This window comes from Panthera pardus, unplaced genomic scaffold (genome assembly GCF_024362965.1).
Source record: "Panthera pardus isolate Hobbes unplaced genomic scaffold, ASM2436296v1 HiC_scaffold_8, whole genome shotgun sequence".
NCBI classification, from domain to species: Eukaryota; Metazoa; Chordata; class Mammalia; order Carnivora; family Felidae; genus Panthera; species Panthera pardus.
In genome coordinates this window covers 139,260,322-139,275,089 of record NW_026527013.1, presented here as the reverse complement: position 1 = coordinate 139,275,089, position 14,768 = coordinate 139,260,322, and the positions used below count along the sequence as shown (strand labels likewise).

At 37.2% G+C, this 14,768-nt stretch overlaps 1 protein-coding gene across 16 annotated transcripts in view; it reads left to right on the top strand.

The window, feature by feature from the left end:
* CADPS2 (calcium dependent secretion activator 2) overlaps nt 1-14,768 on the top strand; it is a 540,953-nt gene that overhangs the window by 382,920 nt on the left and 143,265 nt on the right. For all 16 annotated transcript variants that reach the window (XM_053897639.1, XM_053897630.1, XM_053897632.1 and 13 more), the window contains 2 exons: nt 6,953-7,089; nt 9,365-9,552. In XM_053897639.1, the coding sequence (XP_053753614.1) occupies nt 6,953-7,089; nt 9,365-9,552 (325 nt within the window). The remainder of the gene's footprint in view (nt 1-6,952; nt 7,090-9,364; nt 9,553-14,768) is intronic.

Sequence of the window (14,768 nt, the reverse complement as noted above, 5' to 3'; positions counted from 1 at the left end):
CAATTAATAACCTTAATAATATATAAAATTGCCTGAGGCAAATTTGTTCAGTATCATAGTTTACATCATTAACGAATTCCTAATTGAATAAAAATAGTTTGTATTAGTCATAGAATCAGCTCTCTAATTTTTCATACGGATCTGGAATAAATGGTGCCTGGGTTTTCAGTTACAAATTTGCCAAGCATTGGGGTACATTTGGGCATCTCAAGGGCATATAAGAAAATTCTCTCAAACTTCTAAAAGAAAATTTATTTTAATACTTATAATTGTAACTTTTTTTATGTGTTTTACAAAAATGGAAAAAGTATTGCAAAATTAAATGGGCATAGATAGGACTCCAGAATACCAAAATCATGAACCGTCACTTTCTAGGGTTGTTCTTAACTCAGAAGAATAAGAGGGCTATTTTCTGTTGTAGATTGACAAAAAAGAATGAGTCATCAAGCCAACTTTCTTTATCTAAATACCTTAGTATTCATGTCATCCTTTTTATGCTAATTAAATCAAGAATTTTATTCTTCATTTGAATCTACAAGTGATTAATAACGAATGATGTAATAATTACAGAAACGTTTTCAAACACAGCTTTAATAATCATTAAACCCAGATATTCTAATTTGTTACACTTGCAAAACTTCTCTGGTCTCTTCTGTAATAAGACTTTTTTTGGTATGACTTTAAATTCGAATTTTGACCTTTCATTCAACACCCTTTACTGTTAAGGTTCTTCTCCAGGAGAGTAACATCTTGACGTGCATTATTTTGTTCTCCACATCAAATAACTACTCTCTTTTCTTTTTGAGCCCCCTTCAGTATCACATCTAGGCATCTTAACGGTACATAAGGCCAAATAATTAAAGATGGGATATGAGCTCAACTCCAATTACCTTTGTGTTATACCATATGTATAGCATATATACACACACACACATATATATATATATATATATGTATGCATATACATATATATACACAGGCACATATATATACACACACCACTGTGTGTGTGTGTGTGTGTATATATATACATATATATATATGTATATATATACACACTGTATATATAACATATATATAACATAAATATATATCTATGTAAATATACATATGTATATACACCGTATATATAACATACACTTTATGTTAGCTAACAGGACAATGAATTATTTTTTAAAAAACTAAAATAAAAAAGAATACTGATCTTGACCTCTATCAGAGAAACCATTTAACTTTCCAGAGAGTAGTTAGCCCTTAGTATTTTCTTCATTCCATGACTTCCATAACATTCCTTTTTCTTCTTTTTTGGTCATCTCTTGGAAGAACAACTTTTAGAGTCTTTAATAGAAACTAAGAAGATAACATGAAAATAAAGTGTGACTAGTTATAGAAATAAATATTCTCCTAATCTATTTAACTATGCTTTTTCACTCCTTTGCTGACCTATAGCTGGTAAAGGTGAGTGTTTTCATGATTTTCTTTTTACTTCATTGTATTAAAATTTTTGTAATAATCTGATTGTTGAAGGAATATCATGGTCTTATTTACAACGCCAGGCTCCTACTTTCTAGGCAAACCCAGAATATTTAGGTTAACTTTGCCATTTATGAAACAAAAACATATTTTTGCCACAACAGAGAAGTAGAAACAACCTAATATCTACCATTCATATGGGCGTAAAGGTCATGGCTGCGAAGGTATTACAACAGCCTGCAAAACACTACTCAGTAATGTTACGTGGAAAAATACTAAATTGTGTGTATGGTATTTCACTATGTTAAACACAGTTTTATAAATAGAATAAATTATTCACAGTATATTAGTTTAATTAAAGGGACTAGTTGCTAGTCCATTTCCTCTATTTCCTGAATTATCTTTGAAGTATTTATGTTATAACTTAAACCTTTTTTAGAACTAAACATTTTTTAATGTTTGGAAGATAGTCAGAAAAAAATAATAAATTTATAAAGTCTAACTTATTTGAAGATAACCTTATTTTAGGATATAAATAAAGGTATGTATTTATAGATTTTTCTAGTAAGTGAGTCTATTCAACTTCCCTGTTTCTTTAGCTTTCAGGATATTTAGAAATTTTAAGAAAATAGAGTAAACTGAACAGATAGAGAGTCGGCTTGATATCCAGTTTCTCTGCTTCAGATAGTAGTATATTGCCTTCTGCCAGACTGACAGGCAGTCTTTGATTAAACTGTCCTTTTCTATGCAAAGCAACTGTTTTTCATTTTTCTCTCATGTATATAATGCAATACAATATGTATGTAACACAATACAGTACAACACAGTTCATTTCCAATAATGTCAAAAAAGAACCAGAAAATTTACCTTTTTATTTTAAGCCAGATTTTAAAAAATCTTAAATTGGAATATAAGCTTACATTTAATTTTATGAGCTTATTTTCTTGATTAATCTAGTAAGTTGAATTTCACACTTCATAGGTATGTTTTATCTTACATTGAATATATTATATATATTATAATATACTATTTCAAATAATACCTTGCCTGTGATTCTAGTCTGTATGTGTTGATTAAAATTGTCTTGTGAAAATACTCCTTATTTGTTATTCGTTGCAGAAAGCAAGATGTGTAAATTCATACATCCGGTTTTAATCAATTTAACAAAAACAAGCTAAGAAATTATTTGGATCGATAATAGAGGTGTGAACAAACTCCTAATTAATATACGTATCAACATTTCTCTTTGGTGTTCAGCATAATACATGTGTACATAAAACAAAAAATATTAACCAAGATCTACATAAAATTCTGTAACCTGGAACTTCCTGTTAGTGGCTACGTGGGTGCTATCAAAAAGACAAGTGGTCCTTATCTGTCCCATGTTTAACTTCATGTGAATTTTCAAGCTCATTGAGAATTTGACCTAAAAGGAAAGTATAATCAGATGTGGGTATCAGCAAATGCAGCTACCAGCAAGCTCTTAACCATAGGACAGTCTTAAATCAAGTTATTGTATTTGAAAAGATTCATATGCTGCTTAGTTCAGTTCAGGATTTTGCAGAGGAGGAGATGCACTCTTAGGTAGCAACACCTTTTTCATAGTCCTTTTGGTACCTGAGTCCCAGGTCTGAACACCAGAGTGTTCTCAGAATGCTAAGGGATGCCCGCCTCTTCCCCTGCAGTGTCACATTTGCCCCTCCCTCACATCCTTTTCTCCCGTTTTATATTCTAATTTCTCTCAACACCAAGAGCAGTGAGCGTACATGCGTGCACGCACACACACACACCATCCTTAGAATTAGTTGCAAAAGAAGAAACATTTCAGTTGATTTTTAAAAAAATTTTTTTAAATGTTTATTTTTGAGAAAGACACAGTGTGAGCAGGGGCAGGGGAGGGGCAGAGAGAGAAGGAGAGACACAGAACTCTAAGTGGGCTCCAGGCACAGAGCCTGACGCGGGGCTTGAACTCACAAACTGTGAGATCATGACCTGGGGTGAAGTCAGACGCTTAACCAACTGAGCCACCCAGGTGCCCCTTCAGTTAACTTTTTTCCCCCTCACATCCTGACTTCAGATGCCTATCCTCATGTTTGCATTCTTGAGCACACAGGGGCTGGCTGTGGTCAGTGTCTACCGAAGAGCCCCCTCCCACACACCACAGGGGGGCCTACCAGCCTGCTAATAGTCCTCGCGTTGTTTCCTAGGCTAGCTGTTTTCAAGTCAGTGTTAACTGTTTAAATTGGTACTGTCAGCCTACTCATTCTTTTCCCTGGACTTCCAACAGCTGTTACCCTAATGACAAATTTAAATTTTCAGGTTCCGTTTGAATAAGCCTCTATAATTCCATAAATCTATAGCAAATAATAATCTTTCTCAATTTGGGTTTTATTCCATCCACTTTTACCACACCTGGTGACAGTACCACCTAAAGACGCTGGCGCATATAGCCAACTGTTACCATAGAAACTCTCCACCAGTATCCTCAATTACCATGTCCCACATCTGTAGTTAGTCCATAGGTTAATCATCACAATTTGACAGTTTTGCAGTGCGTTGTTCAAGCTCAAATCTCGTCGGTTTCTTTTGATAATTTTCTTACACCGTTTCGGAAGACAAACTGAACTGAAATTTGTCCTTATCGGTGAACTTTTGATTAGTGCCATGAATAATTTTTCATTTAAAACTAGTCACCAAATTTTGTGTTATAATAAACATTAATTGAAGATAATCGAGTATAACCCAGTTTTAAAGCCGGTCTCCAAGCTTTGCATTTGGTTATGTAATTGATATCCAGATGATATCTCTGCATTTTCTAAGAGTAAATGTAGATATGTTACGCCAAGAGAAAACTACATGAAAATATTCTTGTACAGAAATAAGAAACTAGATAGTATTTCAACAATAGTTTTCCTATTGTACTTTGGTTCATGAGCGGGTGTTTTAAAGTGAAATATTTCTCACAGAGATCAAAACTGTTGCTTTTTCAAAATTTATTTCTTCATGAGTTTATAGAAACTAATGAATCAGTGGTGCATGGTGAAATATATTTGCATGAAGTATTTCAAATTGTGCTTATAAGGTATAAAAAGAAAGTAGAACAGCTTGGTCTTTGCAGCCTGTATTTTGAAGATGGGACAATCCCTAAGAATACATTTCACTTTCATGGAAATATAGCCCCAGCGAGACTGTGGGGTTTCTTTCTTTAATAGAATTTTGTTGGCCTGCGTATCTTATCACTGTTGATATGGAGTCCATTTTTGTGACTTAAACTGCTAGTAGGAATATTTTTATCACGAAAACCAATTGTTGGCAAAATAATTTTTCATTCATGTGTGTGATTCAGAAGGGCTTAACACATAGGTAAATGTGTGGTTTAGAGTTACATTTCATGAGGAAAATACTTCGTAAAGTAAATTCATTTTTAAAAATATGATTTGATTGCAGAAATGAACCATAAGTCATATTTTTCAGGACCTTGTAGATTTTATTGAAAGACTGTAAACACTTTGCTTTAAAATGAAAAAAAAATTTGCTTCTATAAACCTCTATAAAGGGTGGAAGCAAAAAGAGAATTATGTACAATGTATTGTATGTATTTATGTATGTAATGTATGTATTTTGTAGAAGTGTAAAAGAATTGTGGATTTTCTGTGAAATTTATTGTATATCCTATTCTCAACAGATAAGCCTTAAGTGAGTGTTATTTTTAACTGCTTGTTATGACCTTCTCCGTTGAAAGAAATAATGAATAAAATTCAGATGTTTTATAAAACTAGTAATTTCATAAAGATGTTACTAAAAGATTTTTTTCTCTCAAACGGAGAAATGAAGATTCTAAGATTATTTAGAACACAAAATAACAGTTTTATTATATATGTACCTTGCATTTTTCAATATGCTGTCTACTAATTTGATATTATTTTTGCATTATTATATATGTAACTTTATTTTGAAGGACTATTATACATACAAATAAAGTACAAGAGAAGTTGGATTGTCTCATTTCTCAATTCAGGAAGAGCAGTTTAATAACATTTGGTGTTCATCCAGTTAATACTAATTTACCACATGTAATGCATTTAATCATTCAGTTAAGTAATTAGTGAATCCAAGGGAATACATATGGCAGTTTCTCCATGCATCACAACCCAATACCTTACATCATCGATGAACACCCATTCATTGCTAACTTGCTGCATTCACATCTGCACTGATGTGAGATTTTTTTTTAATGTGATTCTGAAGACCCTTCAGCTTGAATTACATAGTTCTTCCATCCACAAATATGGCTGAAAGTTGAACTTGACATAGGATCAATATGATCTGGGCTAAATATCTAAATGTGACTGATTATGTTAGCATCATGTCCACAGATCAATATTGAGTTTTATTATGAGCCTGACTCTATAATTGCGTTTAATCAATAAACTTTTGTCTTCCTTCCTTTACAATTTTAGGATTGTACCATATAGGTTTTAAAAATTACATTTGGCTTACATTTAGGACTCTACTTCTTGTGATGACCAGAATCAGATCTGTCTATGAATTTTAAGGAACAATGGAGCCTCGGCCCCACCATTGTCAGGAGAGTCCACTTTTACCCTGATAACTGATTGCTTGCCTGATGCACGCTACATTTCTAACAGAGCTAATGTAGTAACACCCCAGCACTCCTTTTGGGTGGTGTGTGTCTTTTTTTCTCTCTACTTAGTAAATAATTCACATTGAAGACTTTGACAAAACATACCATTAATGAAAGCAGTCCTAAAAGCTTGCCTTTTGATAAACCCGCAGGGTCTGCAGGCGTTGAAAGATGCAATCTGCAAAGAACAAGAAATTTGGGTCTTTGATTGAAGTGCCATTTGGGACGTTATGCTTTGTCTGCGTATTTGCACAAACATGATGCTCCCTTTTTCCTATCTCTTAAACTTGAAGCTTGAGAGCATTCAGTGCCATTTCTACATGAAGGTTGGTCCCATTAAAGGCTCAAAAAAAAAAAAAAAAAAAGAAAAGAAAAAGAAAAAAAAGACTGGAAGTGATCCAGCAGAAGCCTGTGTGTTCATTTCTGTCCTAGTTTGCCATTTGGAAAGCAAGCTTCTAGCCATCATTGCTATTTTTTTATGACTAGACCTGGGTTCTTTTCCAGTCAATTCCTTCTTTAAACACATACTTAAAATGTACCTACTTTTCTTAAGATTGGAAAATAAGATTATTTCTGTGATGACTATTAGAAGAGGCTCTGATTGAAAGTAGGATTTCCTCATTTCAAATGATCTGCAGATTTTGCCAGATCATTTTTCACTAGGCTGCAGAAAAATTGCAATTTATGTTAATATGCTGGATTCCTGGCATCCTATTTTTTGCAATAGAAAATAGTGTGTTATCATGAGGCATGCATTTTGTGTTCAAAACCTGTATTTGCCCATGAGTAAGCCAGGAAACTAAATGTGTTATACATGCTTTTCTGGATTTACAGATGCAGACCGTTTTCAGAAACATGGTATGGATGAGTTTATTTCTGCTAATCCTTGCAAGCTTGACCACGCCTTCCTTTTTAGACTACTCCAGAGGCAGACTTTGGATCACAGACTGAATGATTCCTATTCTTGCTTGGTGAGTACAAGTCTGTCCATCCAGTTCCCTGTAGGTTAGAATGAAAGATTTTTTTTTTAAGTGAGAAACACTTGTTATGAAGCGGCATTTTATTCCTGACCCCTTTAATAACTGTAGTTGGGAGTTAGGGATAAAGGATTCCAATCGATTGCCTCCCAATTTGAAAATTATACACTTGAAGACCACTGCTGTGCCACTCAATAGACAGGAGAATAGACTCAAACAGACACTGACTTGTGGTTTATCAGTCCCTCTGGAGAAGGCTGAATGAAAATAAAGGCTTTAATGAAGGCAAAAAAAAAAGAAAGAAAAAAAAAAACCACACCTCTGGGATAGGATTTACTAACACCTGTAGAGACATTTTAAGGTTTAAAGTCTCACCAAATGCTGATATCTTTCGTTTCTCTCTTCTTTCTAGAAAGACAACCTAAGTGGCGGGGGAAAGAAACAGTGGGATAAATGATATGACAGGGCAACATGTAACAAGAAAGCTTTGGTTTCCTTTAACCTTCCAAAGATAATTTGAATTCCTTAAGAAAACTAAATCAAGTAGCTAAACTGCTACTCTCTGTGTGTTGAAACCAGGCAGAATTTGGCATATAAAGTACCGTTTACATATAGAAGGAATGCTTGACCCCTCAGAATGTGGGCATTAGACTGTAGCCTAGGAATTGCACGTGCCTTTCCAAGGATGCATGTCAGCGGCCATTGCTCTGAAATGTGTCCAGCCTGAATATGCCTGTTTCCATCACCACATAGTCTTTTGACTGCTGAACATGGCATGGTAGCTACCTACTATAAAGCTACGGTCTCTTTAAAGTAAGATTTTCGACAGGATGTGCTCCAAGCTCATTGGACATGTTTGAATAGGCAGGAGGAATTAAAACCACTTACTGCTGTGATCCCAGTTTACTGTCCTGATAAGTCATTTGTACATTCATTATTAAGTACACTACGTGCATGGTTTAAACCTGATCCAGCCCAAACTTTACAGTTATATGGAGAGTGAAATCATCACAAGACCTGATGGTGCCTTTCCGGGGACAAGCACACACACAGTGGACATCAATGACGGGCTTCCCTGGTGGATTTCCACTCAGTGGAGTTGGGTACTGAATTACAAAAGTTGTTTTGGTTAAGTGGATGACCCCACGTGTCATAAGGAGTCTGAGGAGAGCACTACAGTGTGTCTTCAACTGCATCTAGAGGGTAGTGAGCATGGTGTGATGAGAAAAGGGTGTTTGGAGGCAGGATGGATGGCCCTGGATGTAAATCATGGCCCGACAACCGACTTTCAGTGTCTCGAGCAATTCACTAAATGTTGCTGCATTGTAGCTTATGTGGCTGTGACAGGGAGAGCATAGTAACTACCAGGCACGATGGCTCTAATATTACAGAGAGCGCGTAATATTGTATGTCCAGTTCGGTGCCTGTACCATCAGCACAGTAAGTTTTTGAGAGCTTGTTTTTCTCTGTCTTAGTGTTCTTGCTGTCTTAGCTTTCTGCATTTCTCACCAATCTTTTCCTTCTCTTGCACCATTATCCTGCCCCCTTTTAAAACCATTTATTTCTTAGTTCATATAATCCATCAAAACATTTTATGAACCAACTCTGCCTAACCCTGCCCTCCAGTATTAGCCAAGCAGACACTACCTGCTGGTTCAGTTGGCTCACGTGCACGCACACACAAGTGCACGGACACACACACCTTTCACATCTCGTTTCAAGAACACCAAAAACTATTATAAAACATTAACTCTGTTATATTGGTCACAGAAAGACAAACAGAACGAGAACAATGTCCCCAAAATGTAAATTTCCAAATAGCATATGTTTACCGCTGCTAGACTTAACTAGAATTTTCTTATAAAAGTGCTTCTGGCAACTCGGCAGTTTCGATTATGGTGTCTGATTTACCATTCTCTTTTTAATTGACTCATTCGTGGATCGAAGTTTGTCAGAATGTTATTCTTCGTGACTGACAATTTTAGATACTGTGAATAAATTTGGTTAATTTTGAATGACGGTGGAGAAAAACCGGTTTCCCGTGCCTTGCCATGGCAATAAAGAGAGAATGGTATTAGGTGACCAGTGTCCCAGATCAGGTCCAAAACTGTTGACATTAGCTTTCTGAAAATAACATGCAACATGCTACTAATAAAAAAAATATATCAAAAGACACTTTGATGCAGCTTCTTCTTATAATGTCTAAGAGTGCCTACAGAAAAGCAAATCCTAGTACAGAAAGAAAAAAAATTTTTTTTTTCTTTTGCAGGGTTGGTTTAGCCCTGGCCAAGTCTTTGTGTTAGATGAGTACTGTGCCCGTTATGGTGTGAGAGGCTGTCACAGACATCTCTGCTACCTTACAGAACTGATGGAACATTCAGAAAACGGTGCTGTCATTGACCCAACCCTGCTCCATTACAGCTTTGCATTCTGCGCCTCTCACGTGCATGGCAACAGGTATTTTTACTTGCAAACACGCGGTGATATATGTAGGGTTGACTTGGGAAGAGAGAAAAATGTGCTTTGCCACTATCACCTAGTAACAGATTTTAAATAGCAAGCACTTCTTGCAAGAGACGGGAAAAAAAACCCACAAAGGAAAAATGTACATCAATATGCTGTTGATTTAGGTTGGCTGCACTTTATGTTTCTTTTTGCCGTTGAAGCCACTTGAAAGAGAAAGGAAGAGAATATCTAGGAGATTAGAAGTTGCCTTTTAGTTCTTAGGTACCACCTCGCACTCAGGTCTGCACAGCTGAAGTGTCCTCTGTATTTTCATCATGGTGCATATGTATGTCTGGGTAGAACTTGTTGATAGGTCCGTGTATACCTAATGGTCCATCCTTGCCTTTCCACTGTGGAATAAGTTTTCATTGATAAAGGAAGATAAATAAGGAGGTTTATGGGGAGTCTCCTCTTAGCTCCTGCTCTGTACCTTAGGAACAAGTGTCCCGTTTTAGCACCCTGAGCCAGTGACCTCACCTTTTGCTTTACCAAAAGGACAAAAAAAAAAAAAATCACCTAATACAGGCCCCCCACAGCTATGTGCTTCTGAGCTTAAAATCTCTCCATGTCTCATTCCCTACCTTTTCTTCATCCTGTTCCAGGGAGCCTTATTAGGGTTCCTCCCACAAGGGGGTTACCCCTTATCCCATCCCCCTTTTGGCTTGTTTCAACCATCATTCCATCTCTCCATCTTCCTATTTCCTTTCTTCCCACAAACCTGTGTAAGTTTTTGCTAGCCTCACAGCATTACAGGATGGTCAAGGGACTCTGAAGTCAGAGTGCTGAGTTCAAAGGAATACAAATTAACAGTGTGAGGTAGGGTAAGCTTCATCATCTAGTGAAGTGTCTGGGTTTCCCTGTCCTTGAGAAAGGTAGAACATAGCATCTTTCTCAGAAGTCATGAATTGGCTAGGGATTAAGTGCATTCGTATGTGTCAGGTACTTAGAACACTGCCTGACACATGATTTGTCAAAAAAAATGTTAACTGGTAGTTTATGTTGTCGTAAGTGTTGTTATTATGTCAAGCTACCTTTCCATTGTTCTCTTTATCTCCCCAACCGATCTTCTGTCTCCATTCCCCCCATCTGCTTCTGGCTTCTAGCTCCTCACTTACCAACAAGGCTTCTTGAAATAGATTGCATAATGACCTAATCCAGGAACCTCTTCTCCGGCTTCACCTTCGCTACTCCCACTGAAAAGATGATGCTCTTGAATTTCCCAGGGTCTGTGCTGCTTGAACTGCTGCTTATCTCCCTGGTGCCATACCGCCTCATGTCGGCTCTCCCCTTATTTATTTTTGACCATCTCTTTGCTAATAATTTTTGTTCCTCCAGACTCCCAGGTACAGGATAGCTCTTTTCTCACAACTGTTCTTGAACTTGCTCTTCTTTCTGAGAATTTTTCTACTTCACAGAAAAATTGTACTTCAGTGATCTTGCCCCTTTCCACAGCGACCTCTCTTTTTACAGACAACTCCATCCCAATGACTCTTCTAAACTATAGGTCTCTATTGACCATGGATGGCTTGAATGTTCTGGTACTTTCAACTCTGTGTATTAAATAAGTCTGTCATCTCACTAGACCAGCTTCTGTACCTCTTGGAGCTCTTAGCAGGGTACCTGGCAAAGAGTAACGAAATAAGTGCTCAGTAAACATTTGATGAGTGAATGAATGACTTCACTAGTTATGTTAATATCACTTCCATTAATGACGTATTCATTTTCCATTCATCTTTTGCTTTTACCTTCTAGACCCAGTCTGTTGCCAGTGTCAACACTGAGCACTCCTCAAGTTCGCTTTTTTATCATTTTCATTGCACTATCCTAATTCAAGCCTTCATTTTTTTCTTGCTTATTTATCTTTATACATGTCTCTACTGCTTTTTTTTAATTTTTTTTTAAGTTTATTCATTTTTGAGAGAGAGAGAGAGAGAGCATGAGCAGGGGAGGGGCAGAGAGAGAAAGAGAGGTAGACACAGAATCCAAAGCAGGCTCCAGGCTCCAAGCTGTCAGCACAGAGCCTGACGCAGGGCCCTAAGTCACAGAGCATGAGATCATGACCTGAGCTGAGGTCAGAGGCTCAACCGACTGAGCCACCCAGGCACCCCATCCATCTCTACTGCTTTTTAAAAAAAAATTATTTTAAGAGAGAGCACAAGCCAGGGAGAAGGGCAGAGGGAGAGAGAATCTTAGGCTCCACCCTCAATGCAGATCATGATGTGGGGCTTGATCTCAGAAACCATGAGATCACAACCTGAGTTGAAATCAAGAGTCTGACGCTTAACCAACAGAGCTACCCAGGCACCCCTCTCTGCTGCTTTTTGCCCTCCCTACAAAAGTCTAGCAATCACCTTCAAAATTACAGATTAACTTTTATTCTACTCCTTTACAAAAAACTTCAGTGATTCTTGTTTGATTATGAAATTAAAGATAAGTTCCAATCTATATGGTTAGGGTTTTCTCAACATATTTCTTGTCTGATCTACCCAGACTTCTCTCCCAGTATGCCTCCATATATAATCTTTACCCCAGACAACTCATTTATTCATCATGTCCTATTTGTCGTTTCCCAAATTTGTAATCGTCCTGTATCATAAAGCTCCTCAAAGAAAGCTTCAGTTAACTTAAACACTAAAAACCTTATGCCTGTAGTTTTCTTATGAACTTTATCCTGCATACCTACATGCTGCATCCATGCCCACACTCACCTGCTTCTATCCTAGTAGGTCATATTTTAAAGGCAAAACCCAGCTCTCATTCACCTGTTGTGCTCTGCAGGAGGAGACCACACTGCCTTGTACATTGTGGGCACACAGTAAGTATTTGCTGAGTTGAAGTTGTCATTGTTGCCATTCTCATTCCACAGTAAATGAAAACCAATCCTGGTCTCAGGATCTGGAACCTAATTATGGAACACAACCTTAACTTGAGAATTAAGGGGAAACTGCAGATTGTAGTCATTTCCCATTACCCTAAACTAAACCATCTGCACTCCATAAACTTTGGTGGGGGGGGGGGGGGTGGAGGGTAACGGGGTGGCAACAACAGGGGACAGTCAGGATCACTAATCAATAGCCAACATGAGCAGTTTTTTCTGTTTTTTTTTTTTTTTTTTTTTTTTTTTTAAACTAAAACTGTTTCTTAGCTCCTGGCTCCGTCTTACCTCCTCCTGACCAATGGATGTCAAAAGATACGTCTCGCAATGTTAGTTAGGCAGGATTCCGAAATGCAAGAGGCTGAGAAGGTTGTACTGAAACAGACCTACCCAAAGAGTTTGGTATGATCAGATTATTTTCATCATTAACACTGAAAGGGATAATTAAGTTGAGAACCTTAAGTAGGACATTCGGCTAATGCTTCCCCAAAACGTGTATGTTTGAGACACATTTTAATGGAAAGTTACTGAGGCAACTGGGAACTGCCACCTTGGAGACAGGCTGATTTGAATCTATAGGTTGCCATAGTTACTTTTATTCTGTAAAGCTATTGTTTTCTTTATAATGGTACACTGCAAAGTATAATATAAGGTGTGCTTATATGTTCATGCTTGTGTTATGCTTAACATAAATCCATTTTCTGGGTTAAAATGTGTACATTTTCAGATATCTCTGCATGGTATAAAACAAATACGGGTCAGTCTGGGGTTCAACATTTAGGTCACGTGCAGCTTAAAAAAGAAAGGAAGAAATGCAGTTTTAGGGAAATTTGAACCTCAGTTTGAGGTAGAAATTATCTAAGATAAGCCGACGGGTACGATGTCATTCAGAAATGTCATGCCATCACAGTGAAAGAATAAAAAGAGGCAAAAGGTCACTACTTGAATCTAACTCTGAAATCTGCAAGCTGACCCATTTTGGGCAAATCACTTAATCTTTCTGAAACTCCCAAGTTCTCGTGTGTTAAAGGGGAAATGCTAATATGAAGACACTGGATAATTATCGGTACTTATTAGTTGTTATTCTAACAGTGCTTTTTCCCTTTGCCACCCAGCCACAGGGACATAAACTGTAAGGAGAAAAAAACGTGAAAAATAGGTAGAGCTGTGATAGCTCATGCTAAGTGGAAATATTTCAGTGCATATGTAATTATAATCTTCATTTCTTTGCTGATAGAATATTCAGGTTTTAGCAACCTCGCCTTATGAAAATAAGCTTCTCTTATCCGAGTCTGCAGTATCTGATATTTATACAGACTTTTGTTAAAAATACCATCAATGTCAAGTCCGACTTTTGTACAGTATTTGCCATAGTCTCTCTTTATGATCGTTTTTATCTGTCAAGACACATTCAGAGCTCCATTTTGCTCATTACCTGAGCTACCTCTGTCAAAAATTCAAAAGGAAAAAAGATTGCCTTTTGTCATTGACTGAAGTGAAGGACAACAGTGCCGTCTGGATCTGAAATTTTTCCGGGAGCACATCCTATTACACAGCATTGAGCTCTCAAGGTGCTCTGTGCCGACCCATCTTCTCTGAATAGCACTCGGAGTGTTTCAGGAATAAAAGAATAGAGTTAAACAGAAAAGGTCTGGCTGGTACTAAGATGGAGGAAGAGAGAGAAAAAGAAAGGAAGAAAGAAAAAAGTGAGTCAAGGACAGAAACAGACACATTCCTGCAGGATGATAGCCGCACGTCTGTGAATAACAGAGCCACTCAGTGATCGTGACACTAAGGACTGACAGGAAGGAGAAAAGAGACTTTCAGAGACTATGCATTATAGGGCAAAGTTCTAGGTTGATATGTGTGATTATGCATCTTGGTTTTGCTAGTCACGCTGAGGGTGGAGAAGCTAAAGCAGCAACACAAAATGGCTTTTATGTGTCAGTTTAATGTAAGGTATGTATACAGAGTATTCACTGGCTTGGCCACAGTTTAGTGGGCCCGCCTTAGAGCTGCTGCACGTCTGACAAAAGCCAGCTCAGATGCGCTTTCAAGTGTAGGGATAGGTTTGTAACATGACTAGAGTTTATATTTAAAATAATCTTGATTTTTTGTGGACTCCAGACTACGTCACAGAGTAGTAGGCAGCCTTCATGGGATCAATCATATTATTATATGATGATGTCTCCATCTTCACAGGTAACATTTCCTCTGACGTATCACTTCAGCAATGGTGCCTTAACTTCCTGTCTCTTAATTTTAGGGACAGTGGTACATGTTTGAGTAAAAT